Source organism: Vulpes lagopus, chromosome 24 (assembly GCF_018345385.1).
Source record: "Vulpes lagopus strain Blue_001 chromosome 24, ASM1834538v1, whole genome shotgun sequence".
Classification (NCBI taxonomy): Eukaryota; Metazoa; Chordata; class Mammalia; order Carnivora; family Canidae; genus Vulpes; species Vulpes lagopus.
Genome location: NC_054847.1, coordinates 45,403,764 through 45,431,460, shown reverse-complemented (window position 1 = coordinate 45,431,460; position 27,697 = coordinate 45,403,764). Strand labels below are relative to the sequence as shown.

Here is a 27,697-nt window from a genome sequence, read left to right as displayed (position 1 = left end):
GTCCACTAGGAAATTTAAAATTATAGATGGGGCCTTGAATTACTTTTATTAGGCAACATTATTCTACAGAGAGGCATTTTTCATTTCAACCCAGAGAGCTGTCGGCCAAGATTTCCCTAACCATTGGTTTCCTAAACAGTGCCTTTTCTTGTTCTTGCCCTGAGGCTACTACCCCTGGCGATTTTCAGGAAGGGAATACAAGAAATGGTAAACTGCCGGCTTTTAATTAAATCCGTGTCAGCCGCCTAGGTAGGAACTGTAGTTTCTAGAATAGCCACTAGAGGGACCTCGCACCACGCCGAGGATAGGAAATCTCGGTACTGTTGGAAATAGAAATTCTTTTTAACCAACTTCAGATTGTTAATTAACAGCTAGATTGATTGAACTAAGAAAGTGTATTAATTAATATTGAGTAGAAATTTTTCTTTTTAAAAAAGATTTTATTTATTTATTCATGAAAGACAGAGACATAGGCAGAGGGAGAAGCAGGCTCCCTGTAAGGAGCACAATGGGGAACTGGATCCCAGGACCCCGGGATGAGGACCTGAGCCAAAGGCAGATGCTCAAAACTGAGCCACCCAGGTGCCCTGAGTCAAAGAATTTCTTCAAAATTCGCACATGGATCTGATATTAGGGAACTGTTCTGACAGCCCAGCAATAATAAAAAGCAGTATTTCAACTCTTTTAGTTTTTTTTTCCTTAAACCCTTTTGAATCACAACTTTAAAAATAATTTTAATTCCTTCAGATCTCTAGACATTGAGGAGTCAGATTCCAGAATCTTCTAATGTAACTACTTTATTTATAAAGGAGCTCTATCCTTTGTCATTTGTATAAAATATTTACAAACAAAAGGTGACTTGGTAGTCAATCAATATTTAATGTCCTGTCATAACTAATGTTCTTAATGGCAGTTACTCTTTTGAAGCTAATTGTCCCCGGGTTCTGCTTCTCCTTGAGACTTTATGGTAAGATTTGGACAATAAATTAGTTTGCTGATATTGCTGCTACTCAGAGTCCTTGTCTGCGAAAAGAAAAGCTGACTTTGTCAAATTTAAACAAAGGAGAGGGAATTTGTTGAGAGGATGTTAGGACAATTATAGAACTGAAGGGAAAGCCAGAGAATCAAGTTCAGGAATTAAGTGGGAACCAAAGGAGACCAGAAACCTCCCCACTCACCCCCTCTGTAAGCTGCTGCCATTGGCCACATAGGGCCACCTGTTTGCTCAGGATTCAAAAGCTCAGACAAGAGCACCCAAGCTGAGGTTGTGAGTTCACGCTCTACCCCCCAGGGAGACTGCCCCCTCCACCCTCTCTACCCCAGCCTCCAGGCTGACAAGCAGAAGTAATCAAATCAAAATGAGGTCACACTGGCTATGGTGAGCCCTGGATCCAAGATCCTGGAGTCCTCATAAGAAAATAGAAATCTCAACACAGAAGCTCAGTCACAAGGAGAACACGATGGGACATCAGAGGCAGAGATTAGAGTGATTTGTCTACAAACCAAGGGACACCAAGGATTACAGGCAGCTCCAGAATCCAGGAAAGGCAAGCAAGTCTCCTCCCCCAGAGCCTTCAGAGGGAGCGTGGCTCTGCCAACACTTTGGTTTGGACTCCCAGCCCCCAAAACGGTGAGAGAATAAATATCCAGTGCTTGGGGATGCCCGGGTGGCTCAGTGGTTGAGCATCTGCCTTTGGCTCAGGTTGTGATCCTGGGGTTGTGGGATCAAATCCTGCATCGGGCTCCCTGCAGAGAGCCGGCTTCTCCCTCTGCCTATGTCTCTGCCCCTCTCTCTGTGTCTCTCATGAATAAATAAATAAAATCTTAAAAAAAATAAATCCAGTGCTTGAAGCCACCACGTTGGTGATACGTTGTTATGACAGCCCTAGAAGACTAAAACTCCAGGGGTCCCCTAAACAAGCAAAGGCCACTTGGTAGCTGGGCCACCAAAAACCCCAGACACAATCTTCTCCTTTTTGTGCTTATACATTTGACAAGATTTCCTTAAAACTATTTTTTATTTTCTTTCAGTCCATCACAGAAATATTCCAGAAATAACAAAGAGCTAGGAAATGTACCGATCTACTACATTTGGGTTTACCCAGCTACATATGTTCATTAATCTGTGAATAAATTTTAATATAAAATTCATAAACCATAGAGATAAATATGGCCCAATTCCACCTCTCATGGATATACTTATGTGGAGCAGAGGAAGAGGTGACATCTCATGTTTATCGAGGGCCTGCTCCCTCCCAGTAAAATGGGTTCCCTCTTAATTGTCACATTAACCCTTAATGCCAGCTGTACCTGTTGAAAAAATTCAGTCAGACACATGATCTAGCCAAGCTCACACATGCGGTACGTGACAGCTGCTTTTCTGTGCCATGGTAGGCTAAAAAGAATATCCACAGCAAAGATGAGCTTATGAATGGATTAGGAAGTAAGAATCTCCTGTAGGACCTCTCTGGGGAAGAATCTGCACAAACCACATGTTCAGGCCATCCTGCCCCCTCCACCCCCGCACCTGGCCAGGCTCTCCCATCTCACCACCAAGAGCCAGCTCCAGAGTATGTTGCCCTGAGCAGCCAGCTTGGTTCAGCCCACAGCCATCTCTTCTCCCTCCTGCAGCTTGTGCTGCTTAGAACATTTGGCTCGTGCTTCTCTCTTGGGACTGGCTGCTCCTGATCTCTCCATGTGGGAACAGACTACTAACCCTCTGCGAACAGGGACAGTGCCTTAGACAGGACGTTGCCAGTGAAACCCTCCAAGCTGGAAACACTACTATCAAAGCTCGCCCAGGAGCCCGAGCAAGAAGTTCCAGGTCCAAGAACAATAGTGACAGGGCTCAAAAAGGGGATAAGTTAATCAATCGAAGTCACTTCCAGAATCTAACACAAGTGTGTCAAATGTAGAGGGTCTCTAAAAAAACAGAGAAAGGGTTTCTAACTTTGCACCTTTTAATGATCACTATTGGTGCAAATGAACAGGGCAGCCCCAGGGCTCAGTGGTTGAGCATCTGCCTTTGGTTCAGGGCGTGATCCTGGGGTCCTGGGATCGAGTCCCGCATCGGGCTCCCTGCATGAAGCCTGCTTCTCCCTCTGCCTGTGTCTCTGCCTCTCTCTCTCTCTCTCTCTCTCTGTGTCTCTCATGAATAAAATCTTAGAAAAAAAGAAAGGAAGTGGCCAAGGTTGGCAGAAGCGCGTGGGTGGTTCTGTTTGCCTGAGAGAAAGAGCAAGCATCCAGCAGTATCCAGATGTGGCAAAATGCAGAAGCACAGGGCCGTGGGGGACCCCACGTGCCAGGGATAGTGGTGGAAAGAGGGGACTGAAAAGAATAATAGAAGAAAACAACGCCAAGCTGACCCCTATTAGAACCTGCACGTGAACTTAGGACCCGCCAAGGCTGGCCTCACTGGAGAAGCCGTGGGCATTAAGTGTCAGAATTAACAGTAAGATCTGAGTAAAAGACATTACAAAGGCAACATCCAATACCTTTGCAAAGTAATGGACTCCCACTGGAGCCCATTAGTAAGTTTTTCTAAAAGTTCCTACCTAATCACCATCTACATTACAAAAGATAGCATTATAGCGTGTCAGCCATGGGGATGCCCTAGAAGCTGTGGGTTGTGATACTGGCCATTTCATTTTCCCACAGGAATAATGCTGCACCCTGGCATCGAGTCGTTCATAGAGGGAAAAATTAAAAGCACCACTATTTATTGAATGTCTGCTACAAGCCAGACATCAGAGTTCATTATCTCCCATCTTTGCAGGAACCCCATAAAGGAAGAATTATTAGTCCAGTTTTAAAGATAAGTCAACTAAGTTTCAGAGCAGCTAAGTGCCTGACCTCAGGTCTCCCTTCAGAATCTCTAGTACTTTCTAGTATATCTCAGTGCTGCAGTAATCTGGTGTGTTAACCGAAATTCAAGTCTAAGCACCCACAGTAATTTGTTTGTTTTTTAAGATTTTATTTATTTATTCATGAGAGACACAGAGAGATGCAGAAACATAGGCAAAGGGAGAAGCAGGCTCCTCGCAGGGAGCCCGACGCAGGACTTGATCCCCAGACCCGGGATCACGCCCTGAGCTGAAGGCAGATGCTCAAACCACTGAGCCACCCAGGCATCCCCACAGTAATTTCAAGAAATATAATCACAGTGTGCTTCAAGGGATTGATTTAAAGCAGCACGAGATTTTATATATGATCTAGCTCAACCTCTTCACAAACAAGCAAACCAAAGGCAAAAGAAGCTAATGATCTAAAAGGTCTAAAAGCAAAGGAGTGGCATAGCTGAGTAGAGAATTAGGATGTTCTGGTTAAATCACACCATATTCCATCAGAACCCGTGTTTTAACTCTCTAACAAAAGCCACAAAGGTGTTGACTGGAACAGTCAGGATTAACCACCCGGGACATCAAGAATCCAAGCCCAGAGAGAGCTCTTTCCACCACACTATAAAATTACGACATCACTGTTGGCACTTCTAAAATAAATTTGTCTTGTAATACCCATTAGTCAGACAATCAATGCACAATGCTGGCCTTATTCATTTGAGAAATTTAGAAGGAGCTTGGAGGGTTAGATGCCTTTCACATAATAGTCAACTGGATTTAGATTTGTTGATTGACATATTGTCCTCTTGGATCAATTACATGATACTTTACACTCTGGGGTCTTTGAAGCGAGTGGACTTCTGAATAAGTTAACGTCTCCATCTCTCTCCAAGGTATACATTTCCTCTGACCTAAATCTGCCCCTTGGAGGCTCTTATAATATCCCTTTTCTGGAATTTCTCACTGGCACAATAAAACCATTTTCTTTAAGGGTATTCCTTGCTTTGATGGGGTAGTATCCTTTCTCTTTTAAGAGAGAACTTGAGCTTTTTTGCTTCTACGAAGTCCCACCATTTCAAAAACAGGCCCAAAAACATGAACCATCAAAGCTGAACATTTCCGTCTTTTCACACTTTATTTATCACCTCTCCAGGCATGCCATCTCTTACTATAGTATTTTAACAACCTGTGAATACCTGATCAAAACATATGGAAAGCACCTATCATTAACGCTGCCAATTTGCTGCTTTCTTCTATGATTTTTATAGACTTGAGTTGCCTCTTTATAAAGTCTATTACAAAATTGCTCTTCAGACTGCTACCAGTTGTCTTTCACACGTACCTGAGTGGCCCCACGCTTTGTTGCACTAGGTTAGGTACATCGAGGAACTCTCCTAGAACACCAAGGGTGGAGGACAGATTTATCCAATGAAAAGCATAGCCATTTTGCAACTTCACAACATCACTGGCCAGGAATTGCCCTTGGGAGTAGTTTGTCTGGCATAGATTCGCTTATTTTCCCAGCATGACCTTAGGATATAATTTGGTAATGAGATCATTTGGCAATCTTGAGCTTTAATAGAGTGAAATTAAATAACTGAATTGGCTGTGGTTTTTAACCTATCCTTACTCTTCTTCTAGGGTGGACTTTGGCCAAGATTATGAATAAACACTTAAGCTTTCAAGACTCCCATTTTGTAATTATAATTTGAATAATACAAAAGGATAACTCTCTTCAGGAGCACAGAGTGTCTTTATATGAATAAATGTAAATTCCTTCATTATATCTTAATTTGCTCTCTATGCCAATTCAAGCCCAACTATCTCTACGACCCTCGCAGCCAACAATTCTCACTACTTGTTTTTAACTCATTGGGCATATTTGTATGTATTTATCATGCATTTGACCTCTGAAGATTGCTCCCTATTCGCAACTGCTTTATCTTTCTGTGTTAGCAGTTCTTGGGAGAAAGGATCATGTTTGACTTCTCATGGGGATTCATCTAAATACCAGATTTGGGTGCTGCACACCTAACTGAAGCTCAATCAGCACCAGTTGGTTGAGTTGTTGGTCCAAGGCATAGGGAACATTGTTCATGATACCCTAATGATGTATGATGACAGGTGGTAGGGACACCGTGGTGAGCACAGCATAGAGTTGTTGAATCACTAAGCTGCACACCTGAAACCAATGTCACATTGTGTGTCAATGAGACTCAAAAAATTTTTTTAAGAAAAACATTGTTGGGTTCTAGCATACACGTGTTACTTATTGTCTTAGAGTCTCTAGGTTTACATCTATTTACACATATAAATAAGAATTCCATGTCACATGCTTTGATCGCAAAGTCCAACACAGTTACAAATAGAGTAAGGATGGGGAATTAAATGTCCTATCTGGTTAAAGTATTGACCTTCACATGCATTGAAACAGCAGCTTTCACTAAAACATTTCTTAGGTTTGGCGATTTTTTGGTTTGTCATCTCGCCATTGATATATGTCATTTTCAAATTTGTTTTTAAATACTAAACAGGAAAACTGATGTATCGCAAAGAAGTCGCCTGTTGATATTCAATCTCAGGGTGGTCATATTGAATTAGGGTCCATTCCTGGCCCCCACACTCTCCTCTACCCAGAATACTATCCTCATTTGTTACTCAGAAATTTACCATACTGCCATTTACTAAATGTCTAGCTAGTAATTAAATTACGAGGCTTCTCTATATATACCACACAAAACCACAACCAACTTTTTTTTCTGACACAATGATATCTTTTTGAAAATCTTTGCAGATTTAAGTCTGAAAAGGAAGAAAATGAAGATGGAAGTAAAGCTGAAGATCTGGACAGATTTGCTCAAAGTCGATACTAATGAGCTTCTGAAAGAATGGAGGGAGATTTACACTATTTTCAGAAGATAAAAAAAAAACAACACCACTATTAAACAGACATCATGTTCAAGCCCTCTCTGGTACAACACATAATTGCTACTCTTATGATGTATTCATTTTATTTTTGCTTAATCTTGTTGTGGAGTTGACTTAATTTAGCAATCAAATGGGACAATGAACAACTGATTTAGACTATAATTCCACAGAAAGTGTTCATTTAGATAACAAAATGCAAATTTTCTTTGCTAATCTAGACAGTCATTAGCTTGATGATGGCATTGTTGCTATTTGGGAGATTGTACTATCCGATGCTGGGGGCTGTTCTGAGATTGAACCTAAATTCTCCTAAGTCCTTCTTCTGGAACTAATCCATGAGAAGTAAATGGAGGCTGATTTTTGGACTAAAACTGATTCCACCCCAACACTCTCCCCCTAGATCTCTGTGTTGATTTAGTGATAGCAGTCTTTGGGAAATGTTGCCTGTTCAAAAGAAAACAAGAATGAGATTTTAGAAAAGGAACTCTCAACGGACAATAAGAGCTTCTAAGTCCAAGTCAATTTTGTTGCTAGAATATGTATTTGTCAGCATATTTCAAAGGTACAGATGTGATTCCTCTTCCTAAACCAAATGCTTCTGCTCCATGTAATTTTCCAAGGCAGTGATTTATCATGAAGATTTTCTATATAAGCATCTATCTTTAGCCACTCCATTTTTTATTATCTATTTTTGTTACCAAATGAATATAATTATCATAGTACTGTATAAAAAACATATATATTTATACATATAGAGGTAGAGATATATAGACTACCAACAAAAATTGTATAGCTGCCTGTGAATGTAGTATTTGTAATATGAAATCTTATATATTTCTCTTATGTCAAGAACAGAGTAGTTATTTCTCCTATCTCCTATATTTATAGGGAGAACAAAAATTGCAAAAGTGAAGAGACTTTGCAGATTTAATGAAAGTCCCTGATTCACTGACTTGGAGTTAATCAAAAGGGAGATTATCCTGGGTGAGTATGACCTAATCAGGTAAACCCTACTAAAAGAGGGTCTGAGCCTTCTCTGAGGTCAGAGACTTGAAACAACAGGGATTGTGTGTGGGGGGCGCGTGTGCGTGAGTGCATGGACACACACATGCACACATACATGTGTACTCCTGGTTTTGATGAAGCCAGCTATCATGAATTCCATAGACACAAGGAAATGAATTCCACCAACAACCTCAGGGAACTTGAAAGCAGATATTTCCCTAGTTGAGTCTTCAGAACGCCCAGCCCAGCCTGCGCCTTCATTTCAGCCTTGTGAGACCCTGAGGAGAAAGCCCAGCAAGACCAGGCAGGACCTCTGACCCACAGAAACTAGGAGATGATAAGTGTGTTGTTTCAAGCTGCTGAGTTTGTGATAATTTGTTATGCAGCAATAGAAAATACAGATATCCTGAAAATTATGGATAGCTAACAGTTAGTGGGCATTAACCATCATGTTCCAAGCCAAATTCTGTTACATGCTAGGTTGTTTATTTAATTCTCACACAGCCCCATTAGACAGGGAGTATTATCTTCATTTTACAGAAGCAAAAACAGCATCCCAGAGAGGGTAAGTAATTATCTGATATGCATTCAAGCCAAGATTTGAACCAAGCATTCCAACATCAGAACCTGTACCCTTAGTTTTCCATTCTGCTTAGAATGAATCAGGCAGTTCCACAAAATACTGACGTGTATTACCAAACTACTGTAATAAAAACAGTTTTCCTGACATGTGAAAAGGAATCATTAAAACATAATCAAGATTTCATGGGGCCCCTGAGTGGCTCAGTAGGTTAAGAGTCCGACCCTTGATTTTGGTTTAGGTCATGATCTCATGATCTCAGGGTCGTGGAAATAAGCCCCACATATAGCTGTCCAATCAGTGGGGACTCTGTTTGGGATTTTTCTCTCTCCATCCCCCTCTACTCCTCTCATCTCTCTCTCTCTCTCTCTCTCTCTCTCTTAGATAAATAAATCTTTGAAAAAATAAACAAGATTTCAGACAAATCCTTGTGAAAATTGGTATATGCTAAAGATAACTTTACAGATGAGTGGAGAAAACAATGGATTTTAAATAAATAATATTGGGGCAATTGGTTACCCACTTGGAATAAATAAAACAACAATGCTAGATCTTGACATCAATTGTTACACCAAAATAAGTTCCAGAGAGGTCAAAGATTTAAGGCAACAATAAAATACTACTAAATAATAATACTGTCAAAATACTACTTAATGTCAAAAATACTATACAAAGATACAGGTATAGTGTCATTGTTTTAAATAATCTAGTAGTGGGTAAAATCTTTCTAAACCTAACAAAAAATAAAAAGGAAAAGAATGATAAATAAATGTGTTGAAATTTAGATTTTCATGCCAAAAAAAGTAGTAACAAAGAACAAAATGGGAAAATATTTGCAACACATATAACGATAACTTCCTTAACCTACAAAGGACTTAATAAATCAATAAAAGAAAGGTGAGAAAAAAAAAAAGGTGAGCACCACAACAGAAAATTGGACAAAGAATCTGAACAGAGTGCAATACAAGTATGAAATAAAATTTTTTAAAAGTCCCTTATTATGGAGAATTTTAAACAGGTAGAAAGTAAGAGGTTGCTGAAGCAGACAACCCCTCCATCCTGCACCGATTCCCAGCTATAACAGTCATCAAGGCAGTAAGTTATGGCCACTCCTGTGTGATACACACACACACACACACACACACACACACTTCCAACATATTTATCCCTACACTGCATCATTATGAAGCAAGTCATTTTATCTGTAAATGTACCAAAGAGTATAAGATTATAAAATGCTGTTTTTTCCATTATAGTGGCAAAGAGCAATTAATTGTAATTAATTGACTTAAGGGTCTGGAAAGAGGGAGAACACGAAAAAAAAAAAAAAACAAATAACTCACACCTGATACTCTCTGAAGGGGAAAAGAAGAGGTTTTTGACTGTTTCCAGTCTTCAGCCGCAACTACTTGAATACTGAATCTACACGAGAGCAGAGGAGGCATTCTTGGACGAAACTGTTCAGAAGACTTGGGTTGAACAGGATTGGGGAAAGGAGCTTGAAATCAATTCTTCCTAAACACATTTTCTGTGTTCCAAGTATTCACAGTCAGGGAGGTGGTCTGATAGCCTGTACAGTTCTTGAGGACAAGCACTTCATCTTTTCTTTTGCACAAAAGCCTTATATTGTATCTGCTCATAGGTTATCAACAACCATGAATGGCTGTTTCAATGGACACACCCTCCTTCATAAGGTTGATGGACATTGACATTATCAATCCAGACACTCTCTGTGGCTTCATATGAATAAAATGAATAGCAGTTATTGAGGAAAGGCTGGGTCTCCAGCCCGAGCATATTCAGAAAGGTATGCTGCTTGATATGGAGAACAGGTTCCTGCCCGAGAACTGCCTGAATCACTTCTTTCACGTGATCAGAACTGTCTGTGCTTTGCCTTCCTTGTAGTTATGCTCCAGGTCAGGGAGGGAGCTGGTGACTCAACAGGTTGGGACCAGACTTCTGGGTGGACTTGAGTGGCTGTGTGAGGCATGGAGTAAGGGCTTCAATATTAGGCATTTCCTTTAAGATGGTTTGAATGAGATGGACTTGGTCCTGGATGGGCTGGATGAAAGACCTTGCTGAGCCTGAATCCATCCACAGGATTCACTTAATACCGAACTGAACATAATCTCCAAAACCTGTGGTAATAGGCAAGGAAATTTCATTTTGTTCAACAAAAATTTTGGCTATATATGCACATACTCTGTATATGCAGGGAGTAAGGACATGGTGGGGGGTGGTTACAAAAGTGAATAAAGATGTCTTTGCCCTTGGTGATTTCATAGTCTAGAAAAGATGGACACTATGTGAGTGAGGCTAACAATTTCTGAGTACCTGCAGTGCTCTAGGCACTGTATTAGAGACTTAGTGTGCATTATCTAAGGACAATTTAAGGTTGAAAGTGCTGGGAAAGTTCAGGAATGTTTTGAAGGTTTCTTAAGGAACTAACATTGGAACTAGCACTTGAAGAATAGATATGATTTTAACCACGTTGTTGTGGTGAGAGCAATTGTGGGAGAGAGGATGTATTAATCAAAGTCCAGATAGGTGCCAGGCTTCTGGAATGGGACACACACCGTTTGGCTGGGTACACCAAGTTTTCTAAAACCTAACACTGTTGCAATAGCCTCCTCTCTCTCCCTGGTGCATGCTACAAACAACTTCGAGATCCATTTTCAGAAAACCAATATTGGATTAAATCAGGACTGTACTTAATCAACTTTCTTTGAAAAGGAAAAATGTTAGTGAGGAGAAAGAGTGGGGGAACCGCTCAATGAATCCTTATTCCCCACAGAACAAAGTCCAAACTCCTTATCATTCAAAGCCTTGAGCACCTGTCATTTTCAGCTTCCTCTCCTGCTACTCCTTGCCCCAGATCTCCTCCTGCTTCCTACATTCTAGCCATCCCTCAAACCTGCCTGGTATCTACTTTCTGTGCCTTTATTCATGCTTTGTCTTTTGCTGAAATGGCCTAGATTCTATCGAAATCAGTCTAAGATTTTAAGATTCAGTTTAATTGACATCTTCCTCATGAAATTCCAAATTAAGCCTTCTTTCTTCTGTGGCCTCATGGTACTGCCTTCCTCAATTCTGCCACTTGGCACTGTTTCTAATATTCAACCTGGAGTCAGGTGACCTGGGATCAAACTCCAACTTTGCCACTTAAAAGCTGTGTGGGAAAAAAAAAAAAAAAAGCTGTGTGGATTGGAGAACATCTATGTCTCTGAGGTTCAGTTTTCTTCATATGGGATACTTAAGAGCTATTTCACAGAATTAGGAAATAATGTATGTGGAAGTACTTCATAAATCATGACACATGTAACATGTTTAGATTTACATGTTTTTAAACATGTAAAAGGTAATACGTTTCTATCCCACTAGAATGCAAGCTTCCAAAGAGCAGGAATTTTTTTTGAACTTTTATTTTTAAATAATGGTTACAAAAGAGTTGCAAAGACATATAGAGAACTCCATATACTCTTTGCCCAACTTTCCCTGCTGTTAACCTCTTATCTTGCATATTTATCAAAACTAAGACATTTGTATCAGTATAATACCATTAGCTAAAATTCAGACTTAATTTGTATTTTTATCAGTTTTTCCACTACTGTTTCTTTTTGTTGTTGTTGTTCCAGGATCCAATCCAGGATCCCATATTGTGTTTAGTTGTCATGTCTCCTTAGTTTCCCGCAATCTGTGACAGTTTCTCAGCCTTTCTTTGTCTTTCATTATTTTGACACTTTTGAAGAGCACTGCTTAGGAATTTTGTAGAAGTAGAAAAACCCTCAATTTGCGTTTTTCTGGTGTTTTCTCATAAGTAGATTTAAATTATGGTTTTTTGAAAATACCACAGATGATACTCTTCTCATTGCATATTGGAGGTATATGATATTAATATGATTTATTAGTAGTAATAAAAGAGGAATTTTTGGCTGTTTGGTTCACACCCAACATCTCAAGCAGCCTGGCACATGGTGGTACTCAATAAGCATATCAATGAATTCTCTTTCCCCTATTATGTGTCCATGTCTTCCACTAAATTGTAAACTCCTGAATGGTAAAGACCATATCATATCCATCTTTGTCTTTTTTTTAGTGCCTAGTAGACTTGTGTTTAGTGGGTGTTTCATAGGCACTTAGGGATTGAAATGAAAGACAAATTGGAGTGCGGTTGTATCTTCAGGGAAAATCAAGTTTATCTGATAGTCACTAAGGAACCATAAATTTATTTTAAGCAGCTCAGTTAAAAGGTTTAATATTTATTAAATGTCTATTTATGTGACACTGTAAGGGCTGCAATCCCTTCAGTATTTTACCAGTAAGTAGAAAGGGATAGAGGGGTAGAAAGATGCACTGGTGGATGCAGGCAGAGGGAAGGCTTTGAGCTTTGAGACTGGATGATGGAGCTTTAGTGACGATCTTCTGAGAAGGAGACCACAGAATTAACCTGGCTTCAAATGTGTTGAATTTGTCTTGTGGGAAAACTGTGGTCTTTGGAGATCTCTGGGAGGTTATGAGTGCTGGGCAGAGGACAGCATGGGCCTAGAGATCTAGCCTTGAAGCCATTTCTATTCTATTGAGATCTGAAGCCCAGGAAGGGGAGAAGATGAGCAGAGACGAATTAGTTTGAGAGAAGAGGACATCAGACCCTTGAGGCAATTCTGCAGGTTGAGAGAAGGGGACACGGTGAAGGAGACAGGAAAAGAGTATTAGGACTCCCTACAGGTGGGATTTCAAGAACTCAGTAGTTGACAATACCTAGTAGGAAGGGAAAAGGAAGTACTTTCATTATTTAGGAGACACCAGGTGACTGGAAAGAGAGTGAGTGGGAAATAAAATGAAGGAACGATCAAGTATCTATTCCACTTCCCTTTGGGAATCTTAACTCTGAAAGGAAGAAGAAAAAGGGGATTTTTGGGCCACAAACAACAGAAAGGCCGAGGAGAGGTCTTGTTTTAGTTCTGAGACTGATCCCTGAGATGGGCTCTCACACAAAACACTTCACCTCTCAGGCCGCTAACCTTCCTTTAGAGATGGTATAAAAGACACCTGAGCTGCCAGCTTCACAAGATTTGTGTTCGGGAGCCTGCTTCCCCACCGAAACCGTGGGCTTCTTGAAGGCAGCGGCAATACGTATCTTTCTAACATTCTCGGGGCCTCGTAAAGCAAGACGACCCTTCGAGAAACGCTTGTTGAACGGGGTGTAAAGCGTCGAGCACTAAGCCCTGAAGCTTACCGAGGCCTCACTGCTCAACACGGTGCTATGGCGCTAGCAGCAGTCTCCACAGTCCCGAGATAGGGGCTCGAACTGCCCCCTTTGGCGCAGTAAGGGGCTCCATGGGCCCAACCGCTCGCTGGGTCTTGGGGTGAGTTTTTTTTTTTTTTCTTCACTCAAAGCCGTAGACCTACAGAGCACGCTCCATGACGTGGAGTGAAAAGAGCCAGAATTTGGAAAAAGAAGAAAGGAGAACAGATCTTAACGAACTCCAGGTGGCCTCTCGGGCGCCAGGTCAGAGCCGCAGTGCGCGTGCGCCCAGCTTCACTTCCACAAGGTCCCAGAAGGCTTCAGGGACGCAGCGCGCGTCCTCGCGAGACCTGGGGGCTGAGGCGAGACCGGGGTGACTGGAGACTGGGTGGCGCGCGTGCTGATGACGAAAGCGGAAGTAGCTGAGACCAGAGGCGGGACGAGAGCCCCGAGGGGCTTAGAATTGCGGAAGTTTTGTGAGAAGGGTCGGGCGGTGTCGGAGGGCTGTGTGGTGTTGGAGCGGGTCCCCGAAAGGGCTCGGGGTCCAGGAGCCACCAGCCTGCGCACGTTTGGGGCTGCCCTGGGCGCGACTCGACGTTGCCGCTGTTGGCTTCCTCTGTCCTCGTTCTTCCCCCAGAGAGCCGCCTCGGGTCTCCGCCATGGCATCCACCTCGGCCAACTTCCAGGTATTTATCACCGTTCTCCCGCCCCCTGGAGAGCAGGAGCCGAGGGGCGGCGCGGGGGTGGGGGTGGGGGCGGGGGAGGACGCGGCCGCGCCCGAGTGTCGGGCGGAGGCGGGCGGTGCCGGCGCCCCGCAGCAGGTGGGCGAGGCGGGCTCTTAGCTCCCGCTTCCGGGGTCCGCCGCGCCCACCGGCCAGGTGAGGCTTCGCTTTGCTTGAGGTGGGGTGGGGTTTTTGTTTTGTTTTGTTTTTTCTTTTTCCCGTCTTTGGAACCACCTGGGCAGAGCTCTGAATGAGAGGCACAGACGCTCCAATCACTGAGAGAGAGGAAGGAACGTGGCGTCTGCAAAGCGCGGCTCTGAATCAGTGGAAGATGAGGTGGTCGTAGTCGTCCCGTCCCTCAAGCTCGTGTATAGCAGAGCCCTTCTCTTTTAGCTGTCAGGCGAAGAGAACTGTGAGGACAGCCTTGGAATTGGAGGAATCCATGAATCCGTTGAGCTGTGCCTTAGTGTGCGCCTTACTGTGGCTCCCTAAAATGTATACAAAATCAGGGGTGATCTTAAGCTCCTCTGTGGCTCCACCTCCCCACCGTACGCAGCGAGTACGGGGTTTGGTACATGATCTGGACTCCTAAGCTGTTAGACGTAGTTTTACCTGTATGGAATCCATCGAGAAGAGAAATTTGAGAAATCGTGCTTCCCACCCCCAGAATGGACCTGAGGTTTCAGAGGTATTTAGAATGAGACTTAGCTTCAAGGAGACCCGGTCCACCGAGTCATTTTGGGGAAAAAATCAGCATAAAAGACCTGTGTTGAATCCTTGGCTTGGTCTCGGAGTAGTGGATCAGACATTAGTTGAGTGCCTGGTACAAGCTGCAAGGATAATGGAGGACTTGCTCAAGCCGGGGTAACTGATGCCCAAGAAACACCATTGAAAGTAGATCCATTGAAATAGAGCTCAACATTTCACCAAAAAAAGGGTTGGGGGAGTGAGGAGCTTTCCTGGGACTTCTATCTCGAAAATGGACCCAAAAGATAGTGAAAGTAAATGTCTTATATGTCCCTTAACATTGTAACTGCAACTGTGACTTATTCCTTAGAATCAAGAATAGGTCATGTGTTGATTTTTGTCAGTATCTTTTCCAACAGGCTTGCATTTACTAAGATAGAACAGTCACCACTTAACGTTGTCATCGTTGTTGTTGTTTTGTAGCCCCATTCAGAAAGGGCCTTTTTGGTAAATGTTTTGGAAAAAGTATTGTTCCATTGATAAAAGTATTGTTCCTTTGAATATCAAAGGCGATTTTTTTTAAACTTTTTTTTTTTTTAACTTTTATTTATTTATGATAGTCACAGAGAGAGAGAGAGAGGCGGAGACATAGGCAGAGGGAGAAGCAGGCCCAATGCACCGGGAGCCCGATGTGGGATTCGATCCCGGGTCTCCAGGATCGAGCCCTGGGCCAAAGGCAGGCGCTAAACCACTGCGCCACCCAGGGATCCCAAGGCGATTTTTTTTTAAAGCGCTGTCTTCATCCATGTTGGTTTGTCAGTTAACTTGTTTTATTCCACTGACTTTTTATCTGTCAAGACTTTGTATGTAATTTGGACATTCCGCAACATAATTTTCATTCGTTTACTGATATCTTTATTCCCTTGTAATAATTGCACTTTCATTCTATACTCAGTTTGCGTCATATTTGAATTGGGTTGTTGGATTTTCCTCAGTGAGTCAGTTGGAGATGGACACATACTAAAGGCATGTTGCTGGTGTAAAACGGGGAGGGCTGTGGAGTTACAGTTTTCTTGTGGTTGGGTCACAGGTGCCCCTTCTCATTCAGCCTTTTACCCCTCTAACCTAGGAAATTTGGACGAAGAATATTTAGATAACAAATGACTTTTGCCCTGAACAAGGCAAAACTTCCCATAACAGGATGCTTATAATCTAATAGAGAAATGCAGATCATTAAAAATTAAAATTATAGAATAACACAGTAATGCTATAATAGAATTAGAGGCTAGTGTGGGAGGGCAGAAAGGAAGGGCGTATCTAACTCTGAGGATAAAAAATGTTGCACAGAGGAGATGTGAACTTAGGTAATGTGGAAGGTACTGATGCTAATTGTCTGCTTGGTGTTTGGTGTGATCTCATTTAGTCCTCAGAACAACTCTTCGGTATTACTTCAGTTTCACAGTATAAGAAACCAAAGTCTATTGAGGTTAGGATTTAACCCAGGACATAAAATTATTTTTTTAAAGATTTTATTTATTTATTCATGAGAGATACAGAGAGAGGCAAAGACACAGGCAGAGGGAGAAGCAGGCTCCTGTGTGGAGCCTGATGTAGGACTCGACCCCAGGACCCTGCGATCACACCCTGAGCCAAAGGCAGGTGCTCAACCACTGAGCCACTCAGGTGCCCCCTGGACATGTAATTAATTAGTACTGAAGTTAGCTTTGAATCCAGGTTTGTTTGCTTGTAAGTTTCTGGGGTTTTATTTTCCACTGTGAAGTTATGCCTTTTTGGACAAGAAAATGGGATGTGTTTCAGCTAAAGAAAAATATGTATATACCTCAGTCTAGAAGTGTAATAAATCTTGGAGAGGGTTGAGAGAAATTGCAAGTAATGCAGTATGCATAGAACTCAAGTTTACTAGGTCCTGAATGTGTCATACATTTTGCTAAGTCTTAGGGAATCATAAAAGTAATAAATCACCCTTGATTTCCAAGGGCTACATTCTTATGGGAGAAGACATCAACTGGGTGATGGGGATACTGTGTGATCTTTGGAAGTATGTACCAGAGGCAGTGGAAATTTAGAGGAAGCATAGGCTAGGCCGCCTGGGGGTGTTGAGGAGGGCTTTGCAGCAAGAGGACCATGACTGTGTCAATGCTTGGAGAAGAAGCTAGAGTTTTTACAGAGAAGTAGTTGGATAGGGTATTCTAGGTGGAGAGTACACCGTAAACAAAGGCCTGAAGTGTGAGTTGTCTGGATTGTCACACTAGTTTGGTATGACTGGGACTGGGTGTGTAAGGTGGGAGGACAGGCCTAGGTAAGCCATGGAGAGGTGTGTACCACACAGAGATGATTGGTCCTCATCCTACCATAGATAGAAAGTCAGCAAATATGCTTGGGTTTTTGTTTTAGAAGGAAACAACCATGTGTGTACTTGCCTGGTAGCAGGCCTAGAAGCAGGGAGACAGGTTAGGAGGTGGGGTTCTGTGTGGTGGGAGATGGTGAGGGCCAAAGTAGTGTAGTACCTATTAAAGAATTGAAAAGATTGATCAGAGACAGCTTAAAGAGGAAGAACTTGGCTCTGCATTTAGAAAGAGGGGCAGGAGGAATCTGGGTTTTCTCTCAGATCCCTGGGTTGGATATCTGAATAGGGAGGAGTTTGTTCTGGAATAATTAGAAAAGGGGCATATTTGGGGGCAGGTGGTCTTGAACTTTTTGAGTTTGAAATGCCTGTGGGGACAACCAAGTGGAAACGTTGAATGAGCAGTTGGATACATATGTGTAGAACTAGAGAGGGAGGGCCAGGCTGAAACAAGGGTTTTGAGAGTTAATAGCATATGGATGGTAGCAGAGGTTGTGGGCATCTTGGAGAGTTCATAGGATGAGAAAATACAAGGACCAGATAGAAACTCTGGAATATTGACATTTAAAAAGAGAGAAAAGGGCTCCTGAAAAAGAATCATTGTAAGTCCAGAGTAAAGCCAAGAGAGAATGGTGCCATGAAGGCCGAAGGAAAAGGCCACATCCAGGTTTCTGTTAGAAGGGTTCAATGCTGTGGAGAGAGAGTTAGGTAAGTATGAGACCTTGGCAGTCCACGGGAAGCATTGCCGTGGAAGAATCAAGGAACCATGATGAACTTGGGGTTCTCTTTGGGAATTTGCTATGGAGGTGAAGAGATGAGTAATGTGGTAACTAGAGAGGATCCGAGGAATGAGGGAGAGCCAGGTGTGTTTTAGTTTGTGTTTTGTAGATGTGAATCTAAGGTAGGGCTTCACAGACATTTTTATGCTGAGGGAGACCCCAACAAACAAACAAAAAAAGTGCAAGGAGATTAGGTTGGGGAGAGCAGTAGAGTGACATATGATTGATGGTGGGAATGGTCTCCAGAGCATAGGAAAAAGACACAGCATTGACAGGAAAATACCCAGTGGGGAAAAGTTGTTGGAGATGATAGAGGTAGAATAACCAAAAGGAAGATTTTGAGAAAGCAATTGGGAATTTTTTTCGTTTTTCAACAATTTCGTTAAGTACCCAGTGTGTGCCAGGCACTGTTCCAGGCCCTGGGGATAATGCAGCGTTGCAGATGAAGTTCCTTGCTCTTGGAGCTTACCTTTATATTAAAGGAGGTAGGCAAGAAGTGAGTATCCACAGATAAATGTAACAATAAGCACAGTGATGGGATAGGGTGAGGGGAGAGCTGAAAGCAGGGACGGAGGGAGTACAGCCTCTGCAGTAAGTTAGAGAGGGCCTTTCTGGAGATTTGGCATTGATCTGTGACGCAGAGATGGTCATGCACCCGTGGGGGAAAGAGCATTTTCTAGGCAGAGGGATCAACAGTGCACACAGGCTGCCTGAATGAAGGTAGACTAATGGGTTTGAAATGCAACCCAGAAGGAGCCAGGACCTGGGTCATTTAAGGCCTGGTAGACCAGGACCCAGCAGTTGGCTTTTGTTGACTGCAGTGGGAATCCATCACTGGTTGCATAAGAACTTCAGGGTGTGGACTGTGGAAGCAGGCTGACCACTTAGGAGACTACGTGGTATTTTGACGCACGTGTTAGTGGATTGTGCTAGGATGGCAGCAATGGAAATGGGCAGGATTAAGAATAATTGACACTCCAAAACCATACAAGATGCAGTTAATTTCATTTCAGATGAAAAAAACCTTAACAGGAACAAGGGTGAAGTGGAGTATTCAGCAAGGGAGAAACAGATGCGTATTATCAAATCATCATCTTTGATTAAGGGTTTAACATGTGCTGTCTAGTACAGGAGCTACATGTAGCTATTTAAATTTTACTCACAATTTAAACTTCTCAGTCACTTTAGCCACAGATGCTCAGAAGCCAGTTGTAGATAGTGGCTTCCATATTGGACAGTGCAAATACAGACGTGTCCGTCAGAGAAAGCCTGGTTAAAAGTCATTAGTACCATATTTGGAGCTATATTATTAATACTGACTGTAAGAGTTTTCCTTTAAGCATCAGTGTGGTGCCAAAAAGAGGACTGACTGCCAATGAGGGCAACGTGTAGCTGAAGAGGTGAGTGGCACAGCAATTCAAAATAGTAGAAGGAAATTGTAGCTAGAATAAGAAAGAATTTTTTTCTTCTGCATTCATTTTTATATGACCAGGTACACCAAACCACTAGTGGGTCACGCAGATGAGTGCTCTGATTCCACCCTTTATATCCTGCCTCATTTACCAAGCTTTTGAAAATTTTGCTTCAAGTTCAGGCTATGTGAACTGTGAAATATGTAGAACTACATCTTCTCAATTCTAAAATACCGTTTCTTTTTCCCCCTCCTGCTACAACATATGGAAGACCTGTTCCTCCCATTTACTGCTTTCATTCCATCTATCTGCAATCCATAGTAACTGCTTCAAAATACAATATTCTCACACGTGATTGGTTTGAAGATGTTTGAATGACTTTTTTTCTTAACATAGGCTTATTTTTTAAATAGCATAACCGTGATCCTTTTTTCTACTGGCTCTCAATTTCTCTTGAATACAGTTTTACCACCTAGCTGAATCCAGGTGGAATGTTTTAATAAACCATGCTTGTTCTTATATATATGTGTGTGTGTGTTTTTAAATATTAAAAATAGTTCTTAATGAAATTTTTATTTTGTGATAATCACAGATTTGCATGCAGTTGTGAGAAATAATACAGAGAGATCCTGTGTTCCTTTCACCCATTGCCCGCAGTGGTAGCATCTTATAAAACTACAGTACTGTATTGTGACCTGTATGTTGACATTGATACATTCCACCAGTCTTACTCAGATTTTCCAGTTTTACTTGAGTGTGTGTATTTTTTAAAGATTTTGTTTATTTATTTGAGAGAGAAAATGGGTGAGCAAACGAGGGGAGGGGCAGAGGAAGAGGGAGAAACAGACTCCCCAGGGAGCTCAATATGAAGCTGGGCTGGATCCCAGGACCCTGACGTCATGACCTGAGTTAAAGGCAGCCACTTAACCGACTAGCCACCCAGGCACACCCCTATACTCACGTATGTCGTGTGTGTGTGTGTGTGTGTGTGTCTATGTGTTCAGAGTTTCATCACATAGGAAGTTTCCTCCATCCAGTCATGATACAGAATAATTCTATCCACAGGAATCCCTCCTATGGCCCTTTTAGAACCGTAATCACCTCTCTGTGTCTTCCCTCACCATGTATCCTGTTTCCCTGTTTCCCAACAATACTAATATTCATTTCGAGAAGGTTATATAAATGGAATCAGACAATATATAACCTTTTGGAATTGGTTCTTTCCACTTAGCTTAATTCTCTTAAGATTCATTCATGTTGTGTGTATCAAGGTAGTTCCTTTTTGTTACTGAGTAGGACTCCATGCCTTGGGTTTGCCACAGTTTGTTTTTCCACTCTGGTTGGAAGACATCCGGAATGTTCATGTATAGATTTTTGTATGAACACAAGTCTTCATTTCTCTGGGATAAATACCCATGAGTGCAGTTTCTGGTTCATATGGTAGCTGCATGTTTACATTGATAAAAAACCAACCAGTTTCTCCGAGTGGCTGTACCATTTTCCACCCTACCAGCAATGTATTAGTGATCCAGTTCTCTCTGTGCCTACCAGCAATTGGTATTATGGTCACTTTTTTTTTTTTTTTTTTTTTTTTTTTTAGCCATGCTGATGGATTTTTTGAGATATCTCCTGCTGGTTTTAATTTGCCTTTCTCTTGTGGCTAATGATTTCAGACATCTTTTTGGTGCTGATTTGCCATCAGCATATTCTTTGATGAAATGTCGGTTCTTCAGTTGATTTTCTACTTGGATTCTTTTTAAACTATTGAGTATGTGGAGTTCTTTCCACATTCTAAATATTAGTCTTTTCTTGAATAGATAGTTTGCAAATATTTCTCCCATTCTGTAGCTTGTCTTTTCATCCTTTAACAGATTTTTTATAGACCAAAAGTTTTTTAATTTGATGAGGTTCAATTTATCATTTTTCTTTTTTTTGAAGTATAATTGACATATAACATACTCATTTCCCATGTACAACATGACTCATTATTTGTATATATTGTGAGATATCACCACAATACATCTGTTTAACATCTGTCTCCTTTCATTGTTACAAAAATGGTTTTCTTGTGATGAGAACTTTTAAGATTTACTCCCTTAGTAACTTTCAAGTATGCAATGTAGTGTTATTAACTGTAGTCACCATACTGTACTATATAACAAGAAGTTTGTATCTTTGGACTCCCTTCACCTATTTCACCTTTCCCCACTTCTTGTAACTACTAGTCTCTTATCTGTTATCTATGAACTTAGGTTTTTTTGTTCGTGGATTTTTTTGTTTAGATTTCACATGTAAGTAAGATCGTTTGATATTTGTCTTTCTGTGACTTATTTCATTTAGCATAATGCCCTCAAGTCTATCCATGTTGTCACAAACCAAGATTTCCCTTTTTTATGGCTGAATAATATCCATTGTATGTGTATACCACAATTTCTTTATCCATTCATCGGTCTGTGGACACTTAGGTTGTTTCCATATCTTGGCTATTTTCAAATAATGCTGGGGGATCCCTGGGTGGCACAGCAGTGTAGTGCCTGCCTTTGGCCCAGGGCGCGATCCTGGAGACCTGGGATCGAATCCCACGTCGGGCTCCCGGTGCATGGAGCCTGCTTCTCCCTCTGCCTGTGTCTCTACCTCACTCTCTCTCTCACTGTGTGCCTATCATAAATAAATAAAATAAAATAAAAATAAATTAAAATAATGCTGCATAAAATAATGCTGAGATACAGGGGTGCATATATCTTTTTGAGTTTATGTTTTCATTTTCTGTGGATAAGTACTCAGGAGTGAAATTGCTGAATCATATGGTAGTTCTGTTTTTAATTTTTTGAGGAACCCCCATAGTGCTTTCCATAGTGGCTGCACCAATTACAGTCCCATCAGCAGTGCACAAGGGTTCCCTTTTCTCCATGCCCTCACCAATACTTGCAATTTCTTGTTTTATTGATAATAGCCATTCTAGCAAGTGTGAGGTGATAGCTCATTGTAGTTTTGATTTGTGTTTCCCTGATGATTAGTCACGTTGAATGCTGTTTCACATACCTGTTGGGCTTCTGTTCGGTCTTTAGAAAAATGTCGGTTTAGATCCTCTACCTATTTTTTTTTTTAATTTTTATTTATTTATGATAGGCACACAGTGAGAGAGAGAGAGGCAGAGACACAGGTAGAGGGAGAAGCAGGCTCCATGCACCGGGAGCCCGACGTGGGATTCGATCCCGGGTCTCCAGGATCGCGCCCTGGGCCAAAGGCAGGCGCTAAACCCGCTGCGCCACCCAGGGATCCCTCTCTACCTATTTTTTAATTGAATCGCTTAGTTCTTTTGCTATTGCGTTGTATGAGGGTTGTTTTTTTTTTTATGTTTTAGATATTAATCCCTTAACACATAAACGATTTGCAAATATTTTCTCCCATTCAGTAGATTGCCTTTTCATTCTGTTGATGGTTTTTCCTTTGCTGTGCAGAAGGTTTGATGTGGTCCCACTTGTTTATTTGTGCCTTTATTGCCTTTGCTTTTGGTGTCAAACCCAAAAAGTCATCACCAGAGACCGAGCTTACTTGCCTATATTTTCTTCAAGAAGTTTATGGTTTCAGGTTTTATGTTCAAATCTTTAATCCATTTTGAGTTAATTTTCATGGATGGTGTAAGATTGTAGTCTAGTTTCATTGTTTTTCCATGTTGCTGTCCAGTTTTCCCACTTTTCCCATTTTTTAAAAAAATATTTACTTTAGCGAGAGAAAGAGTGCGCGACCAGGAAGGGCACATGGAGAGAGAGAGAGAGAGAGAGAGAGAATATCCCAAGCAGACTCTGCACCAAGCTTAGAGCCTGACAAGGAGGGGGGCCCAATCCCACAACCCTGAGATCATGACTCAAGCCGAAAGCAAGAGTCAGATGCCTGACCGACTGCGCCACCCAGTTACCACCACCACCACCCCCAGCATTTATTGAAGAGACTGTTCTTTTCTCTTTGGATATCCTTGGCTCCTGTGTGGTAAATTAATTGACCATATATGTGTGTGGGTTTATCTCTAGGCTTTCTCTTCTGTTCCACTGATCTACATGTCTGTTTTTATGCCTGTACCATAGTGTTTTCATTTTATATATTAGGCTTTTTGGTATGTAGTTTAAGAACCCTTTGCCTAGCTCTAAATGCTAAAGATTTTTGTTTTTTCTAAAGATTTTATAGTTTTACATTTTATATTTAAGTCCATAATGCATTGTGAGTTGTGTTTTGTTTTGTTTTTCAAATTAAAGCAGCATTAATTTATTATCTCTGTTTCTGTAGGCTAGAAGTCCAGGTACAACATAGCTCAGTTGGGTTTCAGCCCAGTTTTACCAGGCTTACACCAAGGTGTCTGCAGGGTTACATTTTTGTTTGTTTTTGAAGGCTCTAAACACATTGAGTTTGTTGGCAGATTTCAGTTTCATGTGGTTGTCAGACTAAGGTTCTTTTTCTTGGTTGTCAACTGAGGGTGATTCTCCACTTGTAGAAGCCTCTTGCGTATTCTGACTCATTGCCACTTTCTTCCGTGCCAGTGTGGTTGAATTTTCATCCTGCTTCTATTCTTTCTGACCTTTCCTTCTGCCTCCTATCTCCTACTTTCAGCCAGAGAAAATTGTTTTAAGAGCATATGTGATTTTTTTTTTTTTAAGATTTTACTTATTTATTCGTGAGAGACAGACAGAGACAGACTAGAGAGACAGAGATGCAGGGAGCCTGACGTGGGACTCGATCCTGGGTCTCCAGGATCACACCCCGGGCCAAAGGCAGCGTTAAACCGCTGAGCCACCTGGGCTGCCCAATATGTGATTTTTAAAGTGTTTTTTGTTTTGTTTTGTTTTTTGCTTATAGATGTCTAACTGCTCCAGCACTGTATTTTCTAGTGTTAACTTGCTTTTGCATATTTGTATGGATCTATTTCTAGGAGGGTTTTTTTTAATATTACAAAAGTCCATGTTCACTATAGGCATTTTTAAAAGATGCAAAAAAGTAGAAAGAGAAAAACTTGAGGCTTTTTAACAACCTCTGTTAAATTTTCTTTTCGTCTTTTTCCTGTGTTATTTTTTGTTTTGTTTTGGTGTGGTTTTTTTTGTTTGTTTGTTTTTGCTGTTGTTTCAAACAGTAGAACTCATTCTACATGTAAAAATTGTATTATGCCTGGGGATCCCTGGGTGGCTCAGCAGTTTAGCACCTGCCTTCGGCCCAGGGCATGATCCTGGAGCCCTGGGATCGAGTCCCACATCAGGCTCCCTGCATGGAACTTGCTTCTCCCTCTGCCTGTGTCTCTGCCTCTCTCTCTCTCTCTCTCTCTCTCTCTCTCTCTCTCTGTGTGTGTGTGTGTGTGTGTGTGTGTGTGTCATGAATAAATAAAATCGTTTTAAAAAATTGTATTGTGTCTTTTTAAAAAATTTCATCATATTACTGTGAATGTTTTTTAATATTATTTTAATGATTCTGTAATCAGTTGTGTGGTGTCTTTTTGCTGCTTGAAATTACAAGTTTTCAGATTTGGTTTTGTTTTTCTTAAAAGACCTCTTTGGTTACTATCTTTGCTCAGTAAACTTTTTAGATGATTGCTAGATTAAAAGATTTGGGTATTTTCAGATTCTTGATATTTCATTGCCCCATTGCTTCTGAAGGGGTTTTACGCTATTTACATTTTACTATTGTTACATGCTTCATCTATAACAACACTGGATTTGAGAATTTCCCAGAACAGACGGATTTGTTTTAAGGTTGCTTTTTTTAAAAAAAGAAAAGGTTCAGTATGATCACTTACTTCAAAGTTATGCTTATGTGATTTTGATGGTATGATTTACCTCCCTTCCAACAGAAAGCAGTAGATCTTGCTAGCAAAGCAGCCCAGGAAGACAAAGCTGGGAACTATGAGGAAGCTCTTCAGCTCTACCAACACGCTGTTCAGTATTTTCTCCACGTAGTTAAATGTAAGGCCATAGTTTGCTTTTTAAGACGTTAAAGGAAAAGATTATTCTATTTCATTTATAAAAATCAAAATACAACACCAGAAAATTCTAAACTGTCCATTTGCAAAAAATTCTCCCTTTCTTGTTAACAGTTTTTAAGTACTCAGCAAACAAATGTGCACAGCTATCATAGTTATTACTTTGTATACCTAAACATATTAAAATACCATATAGTTGTTGGAAATAGTTTTTATTTTACTAGTAATATACCCAGATTATGTACCTGACATTTTCTAAACATCTTTGAAAACACTCTTTTAAATACTTTTTAAAAAAATTGGTTGGGAGACATTCGTATTTTTTTTAAATATGTATTCCATGCTCACCGTGTGCCGGGTATTGTTGTAGGCACTGGGGTATGACAGTGAGGGACAGATGGAAAAAAATACTGCCTTCATTGATCTTAAACATAATGCTGAGCATTTGAAAAAAAAAATGTCTTTAAGTTATTTTTAAATAATTTTAGCATTTGGATAATTTAGAATTTTCTTTTGAGCTTCTCTATTTCATTTTGAGGTTTTTCTGGCAAATAAAAGTAAAACTAAGAATGAATCGTAACATAAGATATGTGGGGCTAGTCCTATGCTTTGCTGGTTGGCTTTTGAAATTGCTCTCACAGAGTTTTTTATGTAATAGATTTACAATATTATTGGTATATATGATATATGGGATTTGTCATTTTTTTACTATGAAAGTTTACATAGACATTAATGGAAATGGTTAATATTGCTTTACTTCTGTTTGTCTTATATTGGTTTTGTATGAGACAAGTAGCTTTCAACTCTCTGCACAAAATGTTACAGGAAGTATATAAAACCCACAAAATATTAAATAATTTCTTATTATTTAGCATTAACTTAAAATATCCTAATGTCTTGCTCAAATCTCTTTTCTGACTCAGACATGCTGTTGGCCTCCAACCATGCTGGAGGAAGCAGAGAAGAGTTGATGATCATTGGCTACGATGAACTAGAGATGCTCTTCCTCCCTCCCCCAAAATAGATTGTCCTTGTCTCAATACCATGTCTAAGAGTTTCAACCTGTCTGTGTAAAATACTAATAGAAAAATCTCTCTCATTTTCCTTTAATAGATGAAGCGCAGGGTGATAAAGCCAAGCAAAGTATTAGGGCAAAATGTACAGAATATCTTGATAGAGCAGAGAAACTAAAGGAGTATCTGAAAAAGAAAGAGAAAACTCCACAGAAGCCAGTGAAAGAGGGACAGCCAAGTCCAGCTGATGAGAAGGGGTATGTATTTTAGAGTGTTAGATTTTATTATATCTAATTAAAAGATAAAATTACATTTAATTTGTGAGATCTGCTCATTTTGTTGAAACTAGGTGTTGGCAATCCATGACTCATAGGCCAGATCTGACCTGCTGCCTGTTTTTGAAAATAAAGTTTTATTGGAATGTGTAGTCTCTTGCATATAAGAAATGAGATTCTGGGATGGGGTTATATGGCCTGGTTGGGTTTAAAGGCAGGAGGTTCTGGTTAGTTTTAGAAGATGTGATACTCAGAGTCCATGGTATGCAGCGATAGGAGTTACTTAGATGACCCTGTGGTCATCAGGAATGGAATGTCTTGAAGGCAGTGCTTCAGGGGCTTTGTGGCTACTACCAAACGCCATCTTGAAGGACATAAGAACATAGGAACTAGAGTTGACTGCCTGCTTCAAACCTCATGGGAGAGTCTGAAGAGAATTACAAGCTCAAGGTTTTATATTCTCTTTTCAAGACGTGGTCAGGGAACCAGGGATTTCCTGTGACACTTGAGAATATTTTTATCTTCTGTACCTACAGCACTGAGATAACGAAAATCAGACCCCACCTGATTTTTATGGACTATTGAAGTTCCCTAGCAGATCTTTTGGATTATTGAATTTCAGCATAGATTCAACTTCAGGGTTTCAAATATAAAAGTTGGGCCATTTAATGGAAGACTGGGACTCCAAAATTAAAATAAAACTATTGGGGAAAATTGCATTAACCTTGAGTACCTGGACCCCCGACTCTTTCTGAGACACCTTGCCAGCAGAAATGTCATCTCCCTGTGAGTTGAGGCTTTTGTGGTCTTGCTTGAAGACCCTGTAGTGTCCCCTCCTGAGATGGCTACCCAGTGGTGAGATGCCAATTCTATATTGAATAGCAG

General features: G+C 40.9%; 2 protein-coding genes across 6 annotated transcripts in view; one reads left to right on the top strand and one right to left on the bottom strand.

Annotated features, from left to right (window-relative positions):
* Positions 1 to 13,881, bottom strand: part of SERPINB5 (serpin family B member 5) — a 79,029-nt gene extending 65,148 nt beyond the window's left edge. The window contains exons 1-3 of one of the 5 annotated variants that reach the window (XM_041739954.1): positions 13,589 to 13,881; positions 9,698 to 10,490; positions 5,182 to 5,233 (exon numbers count right to left, since the gene is read on the bottom strand). The gene's annotated coding sequence lies outside the window, so the exon portion shown is untranslated. Of the gene's footprint in view, positions 1 to 5,181; positions 5,234 to 9,697; positions 10,491 to 13,588 lie in introns of those variants that run through there. The other 4 variants (XM_041739957.1, XM_041739958.1, XM_041739956.1 and 1 more) reach the window with 4 other exon arrangements.
* Positions 13,882 to 14,107: 226 nt separating this feature from the next.
* VPS4B (vacuolar protein sorting 4 homolog B) overlaps positions 14,108 to 27,697 on the top strand; it is a 32,037-nt gene continuing 18,447 nt past the window's right edge. The window contains exons 1-3 of the mRNA XM_041739375.1: positions 14,108 to 14,283; positions 25,396 to 25,507; positions 26,638 to 26,794. Of these exons, the coding sequence (XP_041595309.1) occupies positions 14,257 to 14,283; positions 25,396 to 25,507; positions 26,638 to 26,794 (296 nt within the window). The 5' untranslated portion in view covers positions 14,108 to 14,256. The remainder of the gene's footprint in view (positions 14,284 to 25,395; positions 25,508 to 26,637; positions 26,795 to 27,697) is intronic.